This window comes from Mustelus asterias, chromosome 14, assembly GCF_964213995.1.
Source record: "Mustelus asterias chromosome 14, sMusAst1.hap1.1, whole genome shotgun sequence".
NCBI lineage: Eukaryota > Metazoa > Chordata > Chondrichthyes > Carcharhiniformes > Triakidae > Mustelus > Mustelus asterias.
Window position 1 is genome coordinate 100322035 of NC_135814.1, and position 14363 is coordinate 100336397.

The 14363-nt window shown below is 43.3% G+C and overlaps 1 protein-coding gene across 5 annotated transcripts in view; it reads left to right on the forward strand.

Moving 5' to 3' along the window:
- The window catches only part of agap1 (ArfGAP with GTPase domain, ankyrin repeat and PH domain 1), a 698786-nt gene that overhangs the window by 605580 nt on the left and 78843 nt on the right, over window positions 1-14363 (forward strand). For all 5 annotated transcript variants that reach the window (XM_078228959.1, XM_078228960.1, XM_078228957.1 and 2 more), the window contains 3 exons: window positions 2193-2347; window positions 4445-4535; window positions 6810-7032. In XM_078228959.1, coding sequence (XP_078085085.1) covers window positions 2193-2347; window positions 4445-4535; window positions 6810-7032 — 469 coding nt within the window. The remainder of the gene's footprint in view (window positions 1-2192; window positions 2348-4444; window positions 4536-6809; window positions 7033-14363) is intronic.

Consider the following 14363-nt stretch of genomic DNA (forward strand, 5'->3'; position numbering starts at 1 on the left):
AGAAACAATACTTTTAACTGTATACTAATACATGTGATAAATCAAATCAAATTAAGTCACCATAACTTTTTAATCCCTTATCCCTTACGTATTATCTGACTTCTCCTTAAGTGCATCTATGCCCTTCGCCTCATCCTTTCCGTGTGATAGGGAGTTCCACATTCTAAGATCTTTCTCAGGAATTCCCTGCTGGATTTATTAGTGGCTATGATATATTTATGGCCCCATGGCTTTAGATTGCCCTGCCAGGAGAAACATCATCTGTAGGCCCATCCGTTCAAACTCTTTCATAATTTTAAAGATCTCTTGCAGGTCGCACCTCAGCCTCTTCTTTTTTAAAAAAGAGAAATAATCTGCAGCGTGCCCAACTTTTCTCGGATCTGCAATTGTTTACGATTTACATAGATGATTTAGAGTTAGGGACCAAGTGTATGTGTCAAAATTTGCAAATGACACCAAGATGGGTGGAAGAGCAAAGTGTGCAGAGGATGCTGAAAGTCTGCAAAGGGATATAGATAGTCTAAGTGAGTGGGCGAGGGTCTGGCAGACGGAGTACAATGTTGGTAAATGTGAGGTCATCTATTTTGGTAGGAATAATAGCAAAATGGACTTATTTAAATGGTAAAAGATTGCAGCATGCTGCTGTGCAGAGGGACCTGGGTGTCCTTGTGCAGGAATCTCAAGTAGTTGGTTTGCAGGTGCAGCAGATAATTAAGAAGGCTAATGGAATTTTGTCCTTCATTGCGAGAGGGATGGAGTTTAAAAACAGCGAGGTTATGTTGCAGCTGTATAAGGCGCTGGTGAGGCCACACCTAGAGTACTGTGTACAGTTTTGGTCTCCTTACTTGAGAAAGGATATACTGGCACTGGAGGGGGTGCAGAGGAGATTCACTAGGTTGATTCCGGAGTTGAGAGGGTTGGCTTATGAGGAGAGACTGAGTAGACTGGGGCGATACTCATTGGAATTCAGAAGAATGAGGGGAGATCTTATAGAAACATATAAGATTACGAAGGGAATAGATAAGATAGAAGCAGGGAAGTTGTTTCCACTGGCAGGTAAAACTAGAACTAGGGGGCATAGCCTCAAAATAAGGGGAAGCAGATTTAGGACTGAGTTGAGGAAGAACTTCTTCACACAAAGAGTTGTGAATATGTGGAATTCCCTGCCCAGTGAAGCAATTGAGGCTGCCTCATTGAATGTTTTTAGGGCAAGGATAGATACATTTTTGAACAGTAAAAGAATTAAGGGTTGTGGTGAGCGGGTGGGTAAGTGGAGCTGAGTCCACAAAAAGATCAGCCATGATCTTATTGAATGGCGGAGCAGGCTCGAGGGGCCAGATGGCCTACTCCTGCTCCTAGTTCTTATATTCTTATGTTCTAACCTTTACATTTTTAAAATTTTATTTTCTCTGGCGTCTCCCTAGATCCTGAAACATGTTGTACAAAATGGTGAAAATTCCTCTGCTACTGCAGTCTGAAATAGAACTCTAGGGAACTTGCTGCCCCTCTGTCCTTTATTTTTTGCAAAGCGGAGAGCTTCTCTCCACATTCCGTTCCGTCGCTTTGCAGTGGGTGATAGTCCAGATGCTGTTTGTGACTTTTTTAAAAATTGTAAACAGGAGTGAGTAATCTTCTGATGCCCTTTAATGCTAGCTATCAAGTTGCAAGGCACTCCTTTGAAACTAGGCAACTTTTCAAAGTTGTTTTCTGAATGATCCCAGTAATTGCTAATTATGCCTCTGTTGTCTTTGTAATAGATGATGAAACAGCAGTGGTCAATTTTCTTCCACTTGTAATCACTTCCAAATGTTAACCCTTTTCTTTAACCGTTTAAATTCTGATCCCAATACAATCTAATAGACATGTTAGATCTGATTAGCCAGTGAAAGTTCAGTGGTTAAGTTTCACTTGGGGAACCCAGCCTTACTTGCAGCATTTTCTTAACCCTTTGTGTGCCTGCCTGTGAGGACTCTTGCTCACAACCTGTTGCCCTCTTAGCCATATGCCCCTGCCTTTCTCCTTTGACCTTTGCCTCCTCTTAACTGACTCAAGAAATATGCAGATTGAAACGATTTACAGGAAGGGACAGGTGTTAACAGCGCTTGCACCCAGCCGACCCCACCCCTCCACCTTAACCCTCCTGGCCGGGTTCTTTTCTTGTTCAGACTGTTTTCCTTTTGTTTCCTTTGCAGAGCAAGAAGAGAACTTTGAGTTTATAATCGTCTCTCTCACGGGCCAGACGTGGCACTTTGAAGCTGCCTCTTACGAGGAAAGGGATGCGTGGGTCCAAGCGATTGAGAGTCAGATTCTGGCCAGCTTGCAGTCCTGCGAGAGCAGCAAGAACAAGGTGATTTCTCACATTCCTCTGTTCTGCTTGGCTTGCCGGCAATGCTCCAACGGCACACACATCCTAACTACTTCCCTTTCTAAGGTGCTGAGCTGCGGTACAGAGAACCAAAGCTCTCATTATTTTTCAATAAAGTTGCATGCTATGAAAAGGACAATCTGCTCATGGCCTTTTCAGCTTAAACATCTGGACGTTATGCCTACCAATTCTAAAGTTACTGCCAGCGCCTTAAGTGCTTTGAAGACTGTACTCGTTTTTAAAGAAGCCCCATTTAAAACCTCATGGTTAAAAAACAAAATAAAAGTTTATGTAAAATTTGGCACCAAGACTGCACAGAGTAACAAATACTCCACTCCCTTTCATTACTGTGCTGTTGGAGCTTTAATTTTGTTCTGTATATAACAACCCAATTAGAGCGGTCTCTAGGGAGAGCCAAACAATGATCTTCAATTGCTTTACAAGATCCATTAAGGACACTGGGCGCCACTAAGCAGCCCAGAGTTTCCACAGCACTAATCCTTTTTTGTGCAGTTTGTTAGTATTTATAGCAAAATGCAAGTTTCTCCAATACGTTTTGTGGTGAATGTGAAAGAAATTATTCCTGACTTTCAGCACTTTGTGCCTGGATTTCTGAAGGTAGGGATGCCGTGATCCCTTGTGTTGTTGTCAGGGTATAGTCCAACAGCCTAAAAGTTAATCATGTTATTAACTGGCGGACACATAAGGCAGGAGGAGGCCATTTAGCCCCCTGAGCCTGTTCCAACATTTATTTAGATCATTCCTGTTCGCTACCTCTCACGGTGGCACAGTGGTTAGCACTGCTGCCTCACAGTGCCAGGGACCCGGGTTCGATTCCCGGCTTGGGTCACTGTCTGTGTGGAGTTTGCACGTCCTCCCCATGTCTGCGTGGGTTTCCTCTGGGTGCTCCGGTTTCCTCCCACAGTCCAAAGTTGTGCGGCCATGCTAAATTGCCCCTTAGTGTCCCGGGATGCGTAGGTTAGAGGGATTAGCGGGGTAAATAGGTGGGATTACGGGGACAGGGCATGGGTGGGATTGTTGTCGGAGCAGACTCGATGGGCCGAATGGCCTCCTTCTGCACTGTAGGGATTCTATGATTCTACCTTAGCTCCATCTACCCGCCTTGGTTCTGTAACAATTAAATACCCTGACTTGACAAAAAACGATCAATTCCAGTTTTTAATTTTCAGTCCCAGATTCAAAAGCTTCTTGAGCAAAGAGTTCCGATTTCATTGCCCTTTACGTACAGGAGTGCTTCTTTACGTCACCCCCTGTAAAGCCCTGCTCTAACTTTGAGGCTACACTCTGGGTGGGATTTTCCAGCCGCACTCGCCTTGAAACTGGAAAATCCTGCCCAAGGTCAACGGACCTTTCCATGCTCTGCTCTCGCACGCTAGGATTCCCATGGCAGGCGGAACAGGAAAATCTGCCTCTCTCTATATCCTTCAACATTATCAACTGCATTTTCTAGCTTTTCAATCTTACAGTTTAACCTTTTGAATACGTTAAACATGAATTGTATGGTAAATAATCAATAGCTTAAGAAAGTGTTATTTCTCAGCCCACATGGCTGGAAGAGGGTCTCTTTAATTGTTTTATGGTCAGCGTTATAATGAAGTCAATTGACAAATGTTTGTTGAGGATTATGTATATAATATGTTTATGGACTATCCTGAAAATCCCGTACACTTGTACATTGAATGGACTGTACCTTGGACAATGGCTCAGTTTAAAGTTGCTGTATCCCAGAGTTATAACGCCTTGATTAAATGGCCTCTGCACTTGGCATGCAGAGGCCAAAAAAGAGAGGGACAGAAGCTACTGAGCCATATTGAATGACTTCTGTACTGCAGGGACTTTGCGGTCTTTGCCAATCGGAGTTCTCCTTCTCCCCTACCTCCCCATCTAACCTCGCAGTTAACACATCCCGTGCTAATATGTGGAAGGTGGGAGGCGAGCCCAGGAAAACGGTTCTATAATTGCAGCAACATTTTTATTAGTACGCAGCATCATAAATAATGTGATTGTGCTTTTATTGGCCTTGATCGTTTCCTGCCTATCATTTTGCTCCTGCATTAGTCACGACTGGCGAGCCAGAATGAAGCCATTGCCCTTCAGTCAATCAGGAACATTCGTGGCAACTCTCATTGTGTGGACTGCGAGGCACTAAGTAAGTGATGAAAAGACGTTTTCTATCAAATGCTGTTTCCTTTCTAATCCCCGTGCCTTTTGTCACTGGAGAGGATTTCTGGGAGATGTTAAAGAATCTCAAATTCATACAGCGCAGAAGAAGGCCATTGGCCCATCTTTGGTACCTGCTCTTTGAAAGAGCTATCCAATTAGTCCCACTCTTCTGCTCTTTCCCCATAGCCCAGCAAATGCTCTGTTTTAAGTTCAGATCCAGTTTCCTTTTGAAATGTATTATTGAATCTACGTTCAGACAATGCCTTCCAGATCATAACACACCCACTGAGTTTCAAAAAACCCACCTCCTCCCTCCCTCCCCCACCCAGCTGGCTCAATCTGTGTTCTCTGGTGACCCTCCGGCTGGTGGAAACAATTTCTCCCTCTTTGCTTCATCAAACCCTCATAATTTTGAGCGTCTCTATGTTAAATTTCCCCGTATCTGCTCTAAAGAGAACAATCCCAGCTCCTCCAACATCCCAAAGCAGCTCAACTCTCTGTTTCCAACCTGGTAAATCTGTGCACACTCTCCAAAGCTTTGACAACCTTTCGGTATCCAGAACTGGATGCAATACCCCAGTGGGTAGCCTAACCATTGGTTTATCGTAACTTATACCCGCAAGGGTGGCTAACGGTATTACGTATCCCATGACAGACTGAGGAACTTGTGTGGCCAACACAATCACATTTGGTAGCAGTCCATGAAGGTGAATGCTATCAAGTCTACAGGATGATTAGGTCAAAGCCCTGCGTTAGACAGAGGCCTAGTCACAAGTGCTCAGTGGAAGCTGTTTTATAATTTGCTGTAAACCTGCTGTCAGAGGTAGAGTAGCCACTGAGTCCCTGACACTAGAGGCGCTGCTGCCAAATCAGCAACGATCATATATATACTTCTTTTTGAACGTCTAATTAACACAGTTAATTAGATAAGAGATATGCTTTGATCGTCACAAGAAGGGTTCCCCTTATGAGGCTCCTGTTATATTGCAGCTGTCAGTGTTGAACTGTAGGATATCACCCGAGTCTAATGTGTGAAGTAAATATTGAGAATGTGAAATGGAAAGGTGCCTCTTGGGTGCATGTTTCATATTTCCCACATAGCTCCATAAGTCAATCCAAAGAATCATCGAGCCATCAAAACCAAGAATGTCCCAGGTTTGATCCCTGCCCACAGCATGCTTTACAGTCTGAAAGAGTGTTAATAAAAATAGAAGATTCTGGAAAAATTCAACATGTCTGGCAGCACTTGTGGAGAGAGAAACAGAATTAACGTTTTGAGTCCATATGACACTTTTTCAAAGCTGAATTGAATGTCGGGTTGGCTGATGGTCCTTGGGTTAATGGCTCTGTTTACTGATAATTCAGCATAGAATCATGGAAAGATACAGCACAGAAGGAAGCCCGTCAGCCCATATTGTCTGCTTCAACTTTTTCAAAATCGCTTCCTCTGCTCTTTCCCCATTTCCCATCTTGTCTCCTTCAACTGTTTCCAGTTCCTATATGAAGTCTACAATTGAATCTGTCCACCACCCTCCCATGCAGTGCATCCCAAATCCTGACGTTGTGTGAAAGGATTCATGTTGCCTCTTGTTCTTTTGCCGATTACCTTAAATTGATGTCCTCTGTAAAGCTCTAACATCCTCTGGAAAACAATTCTCTTTGTTTGCTCTTTGTAAACCCTTCATGTTTTGAACCACCTTTATCAGATCTCCTCTTAGCCTTCTCTACTTACTGCAAGCAGAACAACTCCAGTTTCTTTAGTCTATCCACATATCTCTATTTCCCCCATCCCTATCACATGGCCTCAACAACTCCTCCAGCAAGATCCAATGTTCAAAGAAAAATATTATAACAAAGGATAACTTTGTCCATGGAGAAAAGGATTCTCTTTATCCAAACTCATTTTCAAATTGGACAAAGGGAAAATTAGTAAGCAGATCAGGAGCATCTGTGGAGAGAGAGTTAGTGGCCGCAATTTTCCGGCCGTTCATGCCAAATTCTCTGTCCGAGGGGCGTGAATGGCCAGAAAATTCCGGCCAACATTTCAATTTGGACCTTGCATCAGATGGAAGTTCTGATGATAGGTCACGACCTAAAACATTTGATTCTATTTCTCTCTCCCCAGGTGCTGCCTGACCTGCTGAGTATTTCCAGCATTTTCCGTTTTCATTTCCAATTTCCAGAATCTGCAGGGTTTTGCTTTTGTATTGCTTTATTAAGCACTGTTTAATTTACTTTTTTGTTGCTTTAATTATTTCAGATCCAGACTGGGCCAGTTTGAACCTTGGAGCCCTCATGTGTATTGAATGCTCAGGTATCCACCGTAACCTTGGCACTCACCTGTCACGGGTTCGGTCCCTTGATCTTGACGATTGGCCCCTGGAACTCATCCGGGTAATGTCATCCATTGGGAATGAAGTAGCTAATGGCATCTGGGAAGGAAGCGCTCAGGGACGCAGCAAACCCTCACCGGATTCCACAAGGTACACACATGCATCTCTATTCATTACTCTTGAATTAGTGGCTAAAACCCTGAGTCAAGCCTTTGATGTCTCCACACTGCACCATTCAAATAATGTCTTGGGCAGTTTGTACTCCACAAACCTGGACTTATTCATACCAAGTCCTTTTAACTCATCACCCTGTGCTCGCTGACTTACATTGGCTCCTGGTCTGGCAACACCTTGATTTGGGTCTATGGTGGTTCTGAGGTGCAAGTAAGCAGGTTTGATCAAACACTTACACGTTTTGATAATTTAAGAGTTTGTTTGAATGTCAAATGGAAGTTAAGAGGTGGCAAAAAAACATTTTGCAACTTACAAGAGTTGCATGGATAAACAGAAGTGGGCATGTTCCATTTTATTGACCTGAAAGCAGAGACAAAATCGAAACATGAAAAATGTTATCTTTGGAAGTATCTGAGTTTCAAAGTGGTATGAGAATAATGGAAGTGGAGATGAAAGGGGGGAAGAAGGGTATTTTTATAGTTACTGTGGAGAGCTAGGGTTTGGCTCTATGGAGAAGATCTGCTAGAAACAATCCTGGGCTCAGAGAAGATGCAGTTTGAATCATCCATCCCGTCAAGCCAGAAAAGTCTCAGGCTGCAAAAAGCAGACTTGTTTGAAGGTTTTGTGGATTTCCACCGCAGAATGGAAGAGAGTTTGAGATAATGTGACTTGTACCTTATTAAAGGGACAGCAATTTTGCCTTTGTATTATTGGATTTTTACAATTAAGCCTCTATAAGGGAGTGTTGCCCAGAAGATGTTTACTTTTAGATCTGACCAGGTCTTTTCAGGGGCAGGGGGTGATATAAGACTAATTATAACTATGTAACTGTAATTTTGTGTGATTAAGTTTTCTTTTCTTCTTGTCAATAAACCTTTTAATTTTAATTTTTTTAAATCTCAAAAGTATTACTGGACTTCTTGCTGCTGGGATTAGTATGTTTTCTTTCAGCTTTCAGAATATTAAAAAAAAGGTATGGCTTGTATGCCAAGTTTCCCTCTGGGGCTTGGTTTGTTCAGCAATTAACATCTGTGGTCATAACAATATTGAGATATTTATGTATATAAGGCTGCCTAACAAACATTGCCTTTTAAAAAGGTGGAAAGCACCGCACTGTTCGATCATGCCATTCAGGCTAGAACTAATAATCAAGTTTATTTGCAAGATTTATAACTATATGGAAGTAGAAAAAATATAGCTGAGAGGCTTTGACATATCGCTTTTACCTGTACCAAAAATAACAGTACTCTGAAGTCTTGAATCCTTTTCAGAATCCATTAACTGTCAATCTTAGCTCACTTTATGCCTCACAGAGGTTTGGCTGAATGTGCAACATGGAAATGAATGGTTGAACAAGGGGAATTCCAGTAAAGGGGAAATCTGTTGCAGTTGCACGACTCCGCATAGGCCTTTCCATCTCAGATCAGAACAGTCCTTTCATACTCAACATGTAAATGTGTTCATAGACAGTTTTCAGTTTCAGGCAGATTGGTTATTAAAAGCCAGTTTCTACCATTTGTATGGGTTTATTTTTAACACCTTGCTTAAGTGTCAAATTGAGGACAACCTCTTGTGGCTATTTGCCTCCTGTGAGATTCACATAAAATCAGCATTCCAAAGTTGGGGGATAATTCCTGATACAATTAACATGTAATGGCTTCCCTCCAGGAGATCAGTTGGACAAGACAGCTCCCAAAGAAATGTATATATCCCCAGAGTTCAAGCAGATTGCTTTGAAATTCACTTCTCTACACAAAAGCAGAAGAGTTCCTCTTAGGAAGAAGCTATTTATATTTCCAGTATTAGTCCTGTCTAAAATTTCATGTCAAACAGATAAGAGACTCGACAGTTTGAAGTAAAACTGGAATCGCATTCTGTTACCTTGTATTTCCTTTTCTACCTCGATCCCATCATCTCTTCCGCCTGCATTTCCACCTCTTCCTCATCACTTTCTACAATTATGTAAGCTTAGCTACCCTTGGAATGTGGAAAGGCCTTGGAAAGGCCCTTCGAGCCTTTTCACGGCTGATCTGTACCTTAACTCCCTTTAAACTACCTTGGTTTCATTTCTCTTAATCCCCTTACCTGATAAACATTTAGTGATTTCCGTTTTGAAGTTGTTACTTGAACCCTAGTCTCAACAGCTTTTCTGGGGAGAGAGTTCCAGATTTCCATTGTCATTTGCATGAAGAACTGCTTCCTACCTTCACCCCTGAACAGCCTGCTTCTAATTTTAAGGTTACATCCTCTCGTTCTGGATGGTTCCCAGCAGAGGAAATACATTTTTTTCTCTCTGTCCTATCAAATCCTTAAATACTTCAATTAGATCACTCCTCAATCTTGCATACTCAAGTGTCTCTGTCACACACTGTGGGCCTATGGTGAGGAAGATCACCCCTTCAAAGGTATGAGAAGTCACAACAATAGATTGATGCCAGCAGGTTGTTCTTGTTCTTGAAGACTTGGAATGAAAAGGAAATGTGTTTCTTTATCATACACAGCCAAAAAGCCAGAGAGGATTGCAGAGGAATTGACAGACCCTTGATCCAAAAAATGAGGGTGGGAAGAATGGACAAATGAGTTATCCTTGGTCTATTCAACCAACTTGGCCTCATCTGTATTCTCTCCCAGTGGTGGAAGGGTGACCATTTTGAGATTTCTAGAGCCATGTTAACAATCCTTGTCTCTGACTCACAAGCTGGTCTTTTTTGGTTTGCCTTGTCCATAAATGTCTGATTTCATTGGCCTGCAGTTCAACGTGCCCCAGTTATTTGCATGTACCTTGCCACAGTGACCTGTCTGATTGATGGGGGTGGGAGGAGGAAAACAAAGAAGGCCAACGCATACATAACCCACAGGGATTCTCACCCAACGTGGCTGGAAGTGGGGCTGCCAAATTCTTTTTTGGTCTCCCTCCTGAGGCCAATTCTGTCATTTCACCTTCTGCTTCAAGCACCTTGAAGGGTCATATCGCAAACCTCCAGGGACTGGTGGCTATTGGGCAGTGTGATGACCCACTGAACAAACCAAGTCCAGAACAAAGGAACATCACCATAAAATTAGAGCCAGTCTATAAAGAGGTGATGTCAGGAACCATATCTTCACACAAGCAGTAGTTAAAATCTTGCTTCTTATATTTTATTACTCAGGGCATCGCTGGCAAGATTAACATTTGTTGTCCATCCCTAGTTACCCTTCAAAATGTGGTGGTGAGCCACCTCAGTGAAATGCTGTAATTTGTGTGGTATAGCAGCACCCACTGTGCTGTTAGGGTGTTAAGCAATTGTATAGTGGTTTTGTCACTGGACTAGTAATTCAGAGACCCAGGTTTGAATCCCACTACAGCAGATGGTGAAATTTGAATTCAGTAAAAATCTGGAATTATAAGTCTAATGTTGACCATGAATTCTGTCATAAATACCCACCTGGTTCACTAATATTCTCTAGGGATGGAAATCTACCACCCTCACTTGGTCTGGGCTACGTGACTATTAAAACTCCCTCTAAAATGGCCTAGCAAGCCTCTCAGTTCAAGAGCAATTGGGGATGGACAATAAAGCTGGCCCAGCCAGCAAACACCCACATCCCATGAATGAAAAATCTTTTTTAAAGTTGGGAGTTCCAGGAGTTTGACCCGGCATCAGTGAAGAACAGCAATGTATTTCCAAGTTGGGATGGTGTGTGCCTTGGAGGGGAACTTGCAAGTGTCGATGATGCTGTACACTTGCTGGTAGTGGTGGCTGTGGTTTTGGGAGGTGCTTTGAAAGAGGAGCTGATTTACGCTGCAGCATTGCTCCCTCAGCCATACATGATGTGGATTATGATACATACCTACGACCTCCCCTTCTGGTAATCTGTTAATGTCACCTGTAAATGGCTTTAATAGTTTCCTGCAATTATCAGCAGCCTCCGAACCGTGGCTGAAACTTCCTCCGAGATGGTAACAAATTGAAGCTGGCGTCTGCTAAAAGACTATCGACTTCCCATTTTTTACGCAGGGGCTGTTACTCCTCTACGGCAGTTTTTTAATTACTTGTGAGCAAAAATCTTTCAGTACAAATTGTCTGAAATTTTCATTTTTTTTTCTTCTTGATCTGCTTTTATTCAATACAGCGCTCTCCGTGTCGAGAGTGGGGGATCAGATGAGATCAATGTGGCTGGAATTAACTTGAACTTGTTCCAGAATGTATTTATTTAATGCAGTGGTAATTTTCCCTGACAGCTTAGCTTCTGTTTTTGGAGTGTTGAATGTGTATTACATGGTTAATCCAGCAATTACTTAGGGGAAGGAGCACTGATAACACATTCATTAAAGGTTTGACAAAGGAGACACTAACTCCAATGGCCAATGCTGTGAATTCTAAAACAAGTGGTAACTATGGGTTAGTGCTGTAACTGATCAAGCAAGAAGCTAACTGGAGCTCGGACTCGTGAAATAAAAAGAAGCCTCCATGGATCGTTGCGTGGTCTTCAAGGAGCTAAGATCAGGGTGGTGATTTTTACCTTTCCTGCAAAAGGAACCCCCTTGCATACCCAGCAAGCACAGTTATATTTCTGGATTACACAGTCAAGCTTCTGAAAAGAAGTGTCAACTGTCCAGTAAAAACACTGCATGGAAAATAATGTTCCATTTGCAAATAAACTTGCATTTGACTAGAGTCAAAACAAAATACCGCGGATGCTGGTGATCAGAAATTCAAACAGAAAGTGCTGAAAGGACTCTGCAGGTCTGGCAGCACCTGTGAAGAGAGAAGCAGAGTTAACGTTTTGAGTCCATATGACTTCTTCAGAACTGTGTTCCGAAAAAGAGTCATATTGAACTCGAAGCATTAACTCTGGTTCCGTCTTCACAGAAGCTGCCAGACCTGCAGAGTCTTTGCAGCACTTTCTGTTCCTATGTCTGACTAGGTTTGCATTGCCTCGAGTGTAGAGGATCTCATTGAGGTGTTCAAAATGATTGAAGGATCTGACCTGGTAACTAGAGAGAAACGTTTTGCTCTGGTGGGAAAATCTGGTGGGAAACTTGTTGGCATGATGGGTTCATTGAAAATTTCTAAATTTTAGACTTTTTGTTGGGTAGGAGGGTTAAGAAATGCGTCAGTCATAATTGCAACCTCAGAGCAGGACAAGGGCAACATTGCTAGTGGCTATAAAGGTGATTGTTGCAATGAACATTTTTGCATCTGGTTCCTTTCAGCCTGGAGCTGGAGATAGAACATAGAACAGTACAGCACAGAACAGGCCCTTTGGCCCACGATGTTGTGCCGAACTTTATCTGAAACCAAGATCAAGCTATCCCACTCACTATCATGCTGGTGTGCTCCATGTGCCTATCCAATAACCGCTTAAATGTTCCTAAAGTGTCTGACTCCACTATCACTGCAGGCAGTCCATTCCACACCCCAACCACTCTCAGTAAAGAACCTACCTCGGACATCCTTCCTATATCTCCCACCATGAACCCTATAGTTATGCCCCCTTGTAATAGCTCCATCCACCCGAGGAAATAGTCTTTGAACGTTCACTCTATCTATCCCCTTCATCATTTTATAAACCTCTATTAAGTCTCCCCTCAACCTCCTCCGCTCCAGAGAGAACATATCTATAAATCTCTCAATTTGCCCTCCGCTGTTGTATGAGGACATTCACCGAGGCGCTCTATTCATTCAGAGCTAACTACATTTCATTCTCTGTTGCCGGAAGCAGGCAGAATGAGCAAGTGGCTTCGCTAGGATTACAGTCCTCCCCATGGTGCCATTGACTGCAGGCGCAGTGCTTTGCAGGTGCCACATGTCAACTCTGCCCTACTGAAGGACCCAAAGGGATTCCAGCCCCTCACCATCCAGCTGTTGTGACAATTGTCAGCCTTTGATGCAGGTTAATGCCCAATGTCCTGGTAGCAGCCACAATGTCTTCATTCTGTAGCGGTTCCTGTGCCATGTGAACCATCACAACTCAACAAAAAGAAGCCATTGACTGACAAGGGCTATCACTGACAACGTGGCCGATGACTGCAGTGTGTAACCTGAAGGCACACACACACAGCGTGTGTACAATGAAAGCTTTGCTGCCACACACATTGTGAAAGAGGAGACCATTGGACTGCTGAAACGACATTTCACTGCCTGAACCACCCTGGAGGATCCCTGCAATACTCGATAGAACAGATTGGTGGTGATCTGCTGTGAGCTGTGGAACCTCACCATCAGGAGGGGACTCCACCAATCAGCTACATGGTGAGCGGCTGAGTAATAGGAGCATGGAGGAAGGGAAGAGACAAGCTTGCTGACCCTGTCTGCCCAGGTTCTCAGTAAAGAACTCAAGAAATTGTGGCCCCAACACTCCATTTACCTTCCTTCTGACATTGACATTGTATGGCCTCAACACAGAAATAAAAGCCACCACTATTCCAAACCAAATTTATAAATGAAGTAATGCCAGATAGCATATCAATGTAAAGTATTCACACTGGTGCATCCTATTTGCCGCCTTGTGTCTTCTGTGTGCATTTGCCAGTTCTCGTGCTCCTAGACAGTAGTACCCCAGAGTCTGCAGCATAACTAGAGGAAATTACTGACTTTCAGTGAGATAGACACTGCACATAGTTTTGGGGGATGACCTCAAATAGCTCAAAGCTGCACACTGCGCCTTCTCGGCATGGGTGGCAGCAATGTGTGTGGACTATCTGACAGACAACAGCAGAGGCACTAATGGAGTGCAAATGGGATGCAGCTATGGGAGGTTGAATGCTGTATTTCTGGGAGAGAGCACCAGGTTCGTGCTTCATGGAGCCACTGAGCAAGAGGTGAAGCTGTGAGTGCAGCTGGAGGATGCAGCATTTGAAGGTGCATTCACTGACCTTGACCACTCCTGAGATCACTGAATTGCTTGCGGAAACGCATCCAGATCCTCAGGAATTGATTCCTGACATTGATCTCCATGGCTATCGGCTTCCTCCACCTTTTGAGTATACACTTGGAGACCAGCTGGGACACTTGGAGCTGCAGACATCTTTCCTGCTTTCCGATCTCTGCCATGCTCTTCTTCAGAATAGTGTCTGGAAACCTTGGGGCCCTCTCTCTACTGGATTACACTATTCTGCAATGTTTCCAGATCTGATTTTCTTGCTGCATCACTGCCCCAGTCACAGTATGTGTGCCATTAAACAAAACCAGGCTAACTTTAGTTAGTGCCAACATCATAGGATTTTGGGCCCACTGCTGATGTGTGCAACCAAGAATACTGAATACCAGCTTCACCCAGCAACATTTCAACGAGAAGGCACCGCAAAGTTGGTCATTTGTTTT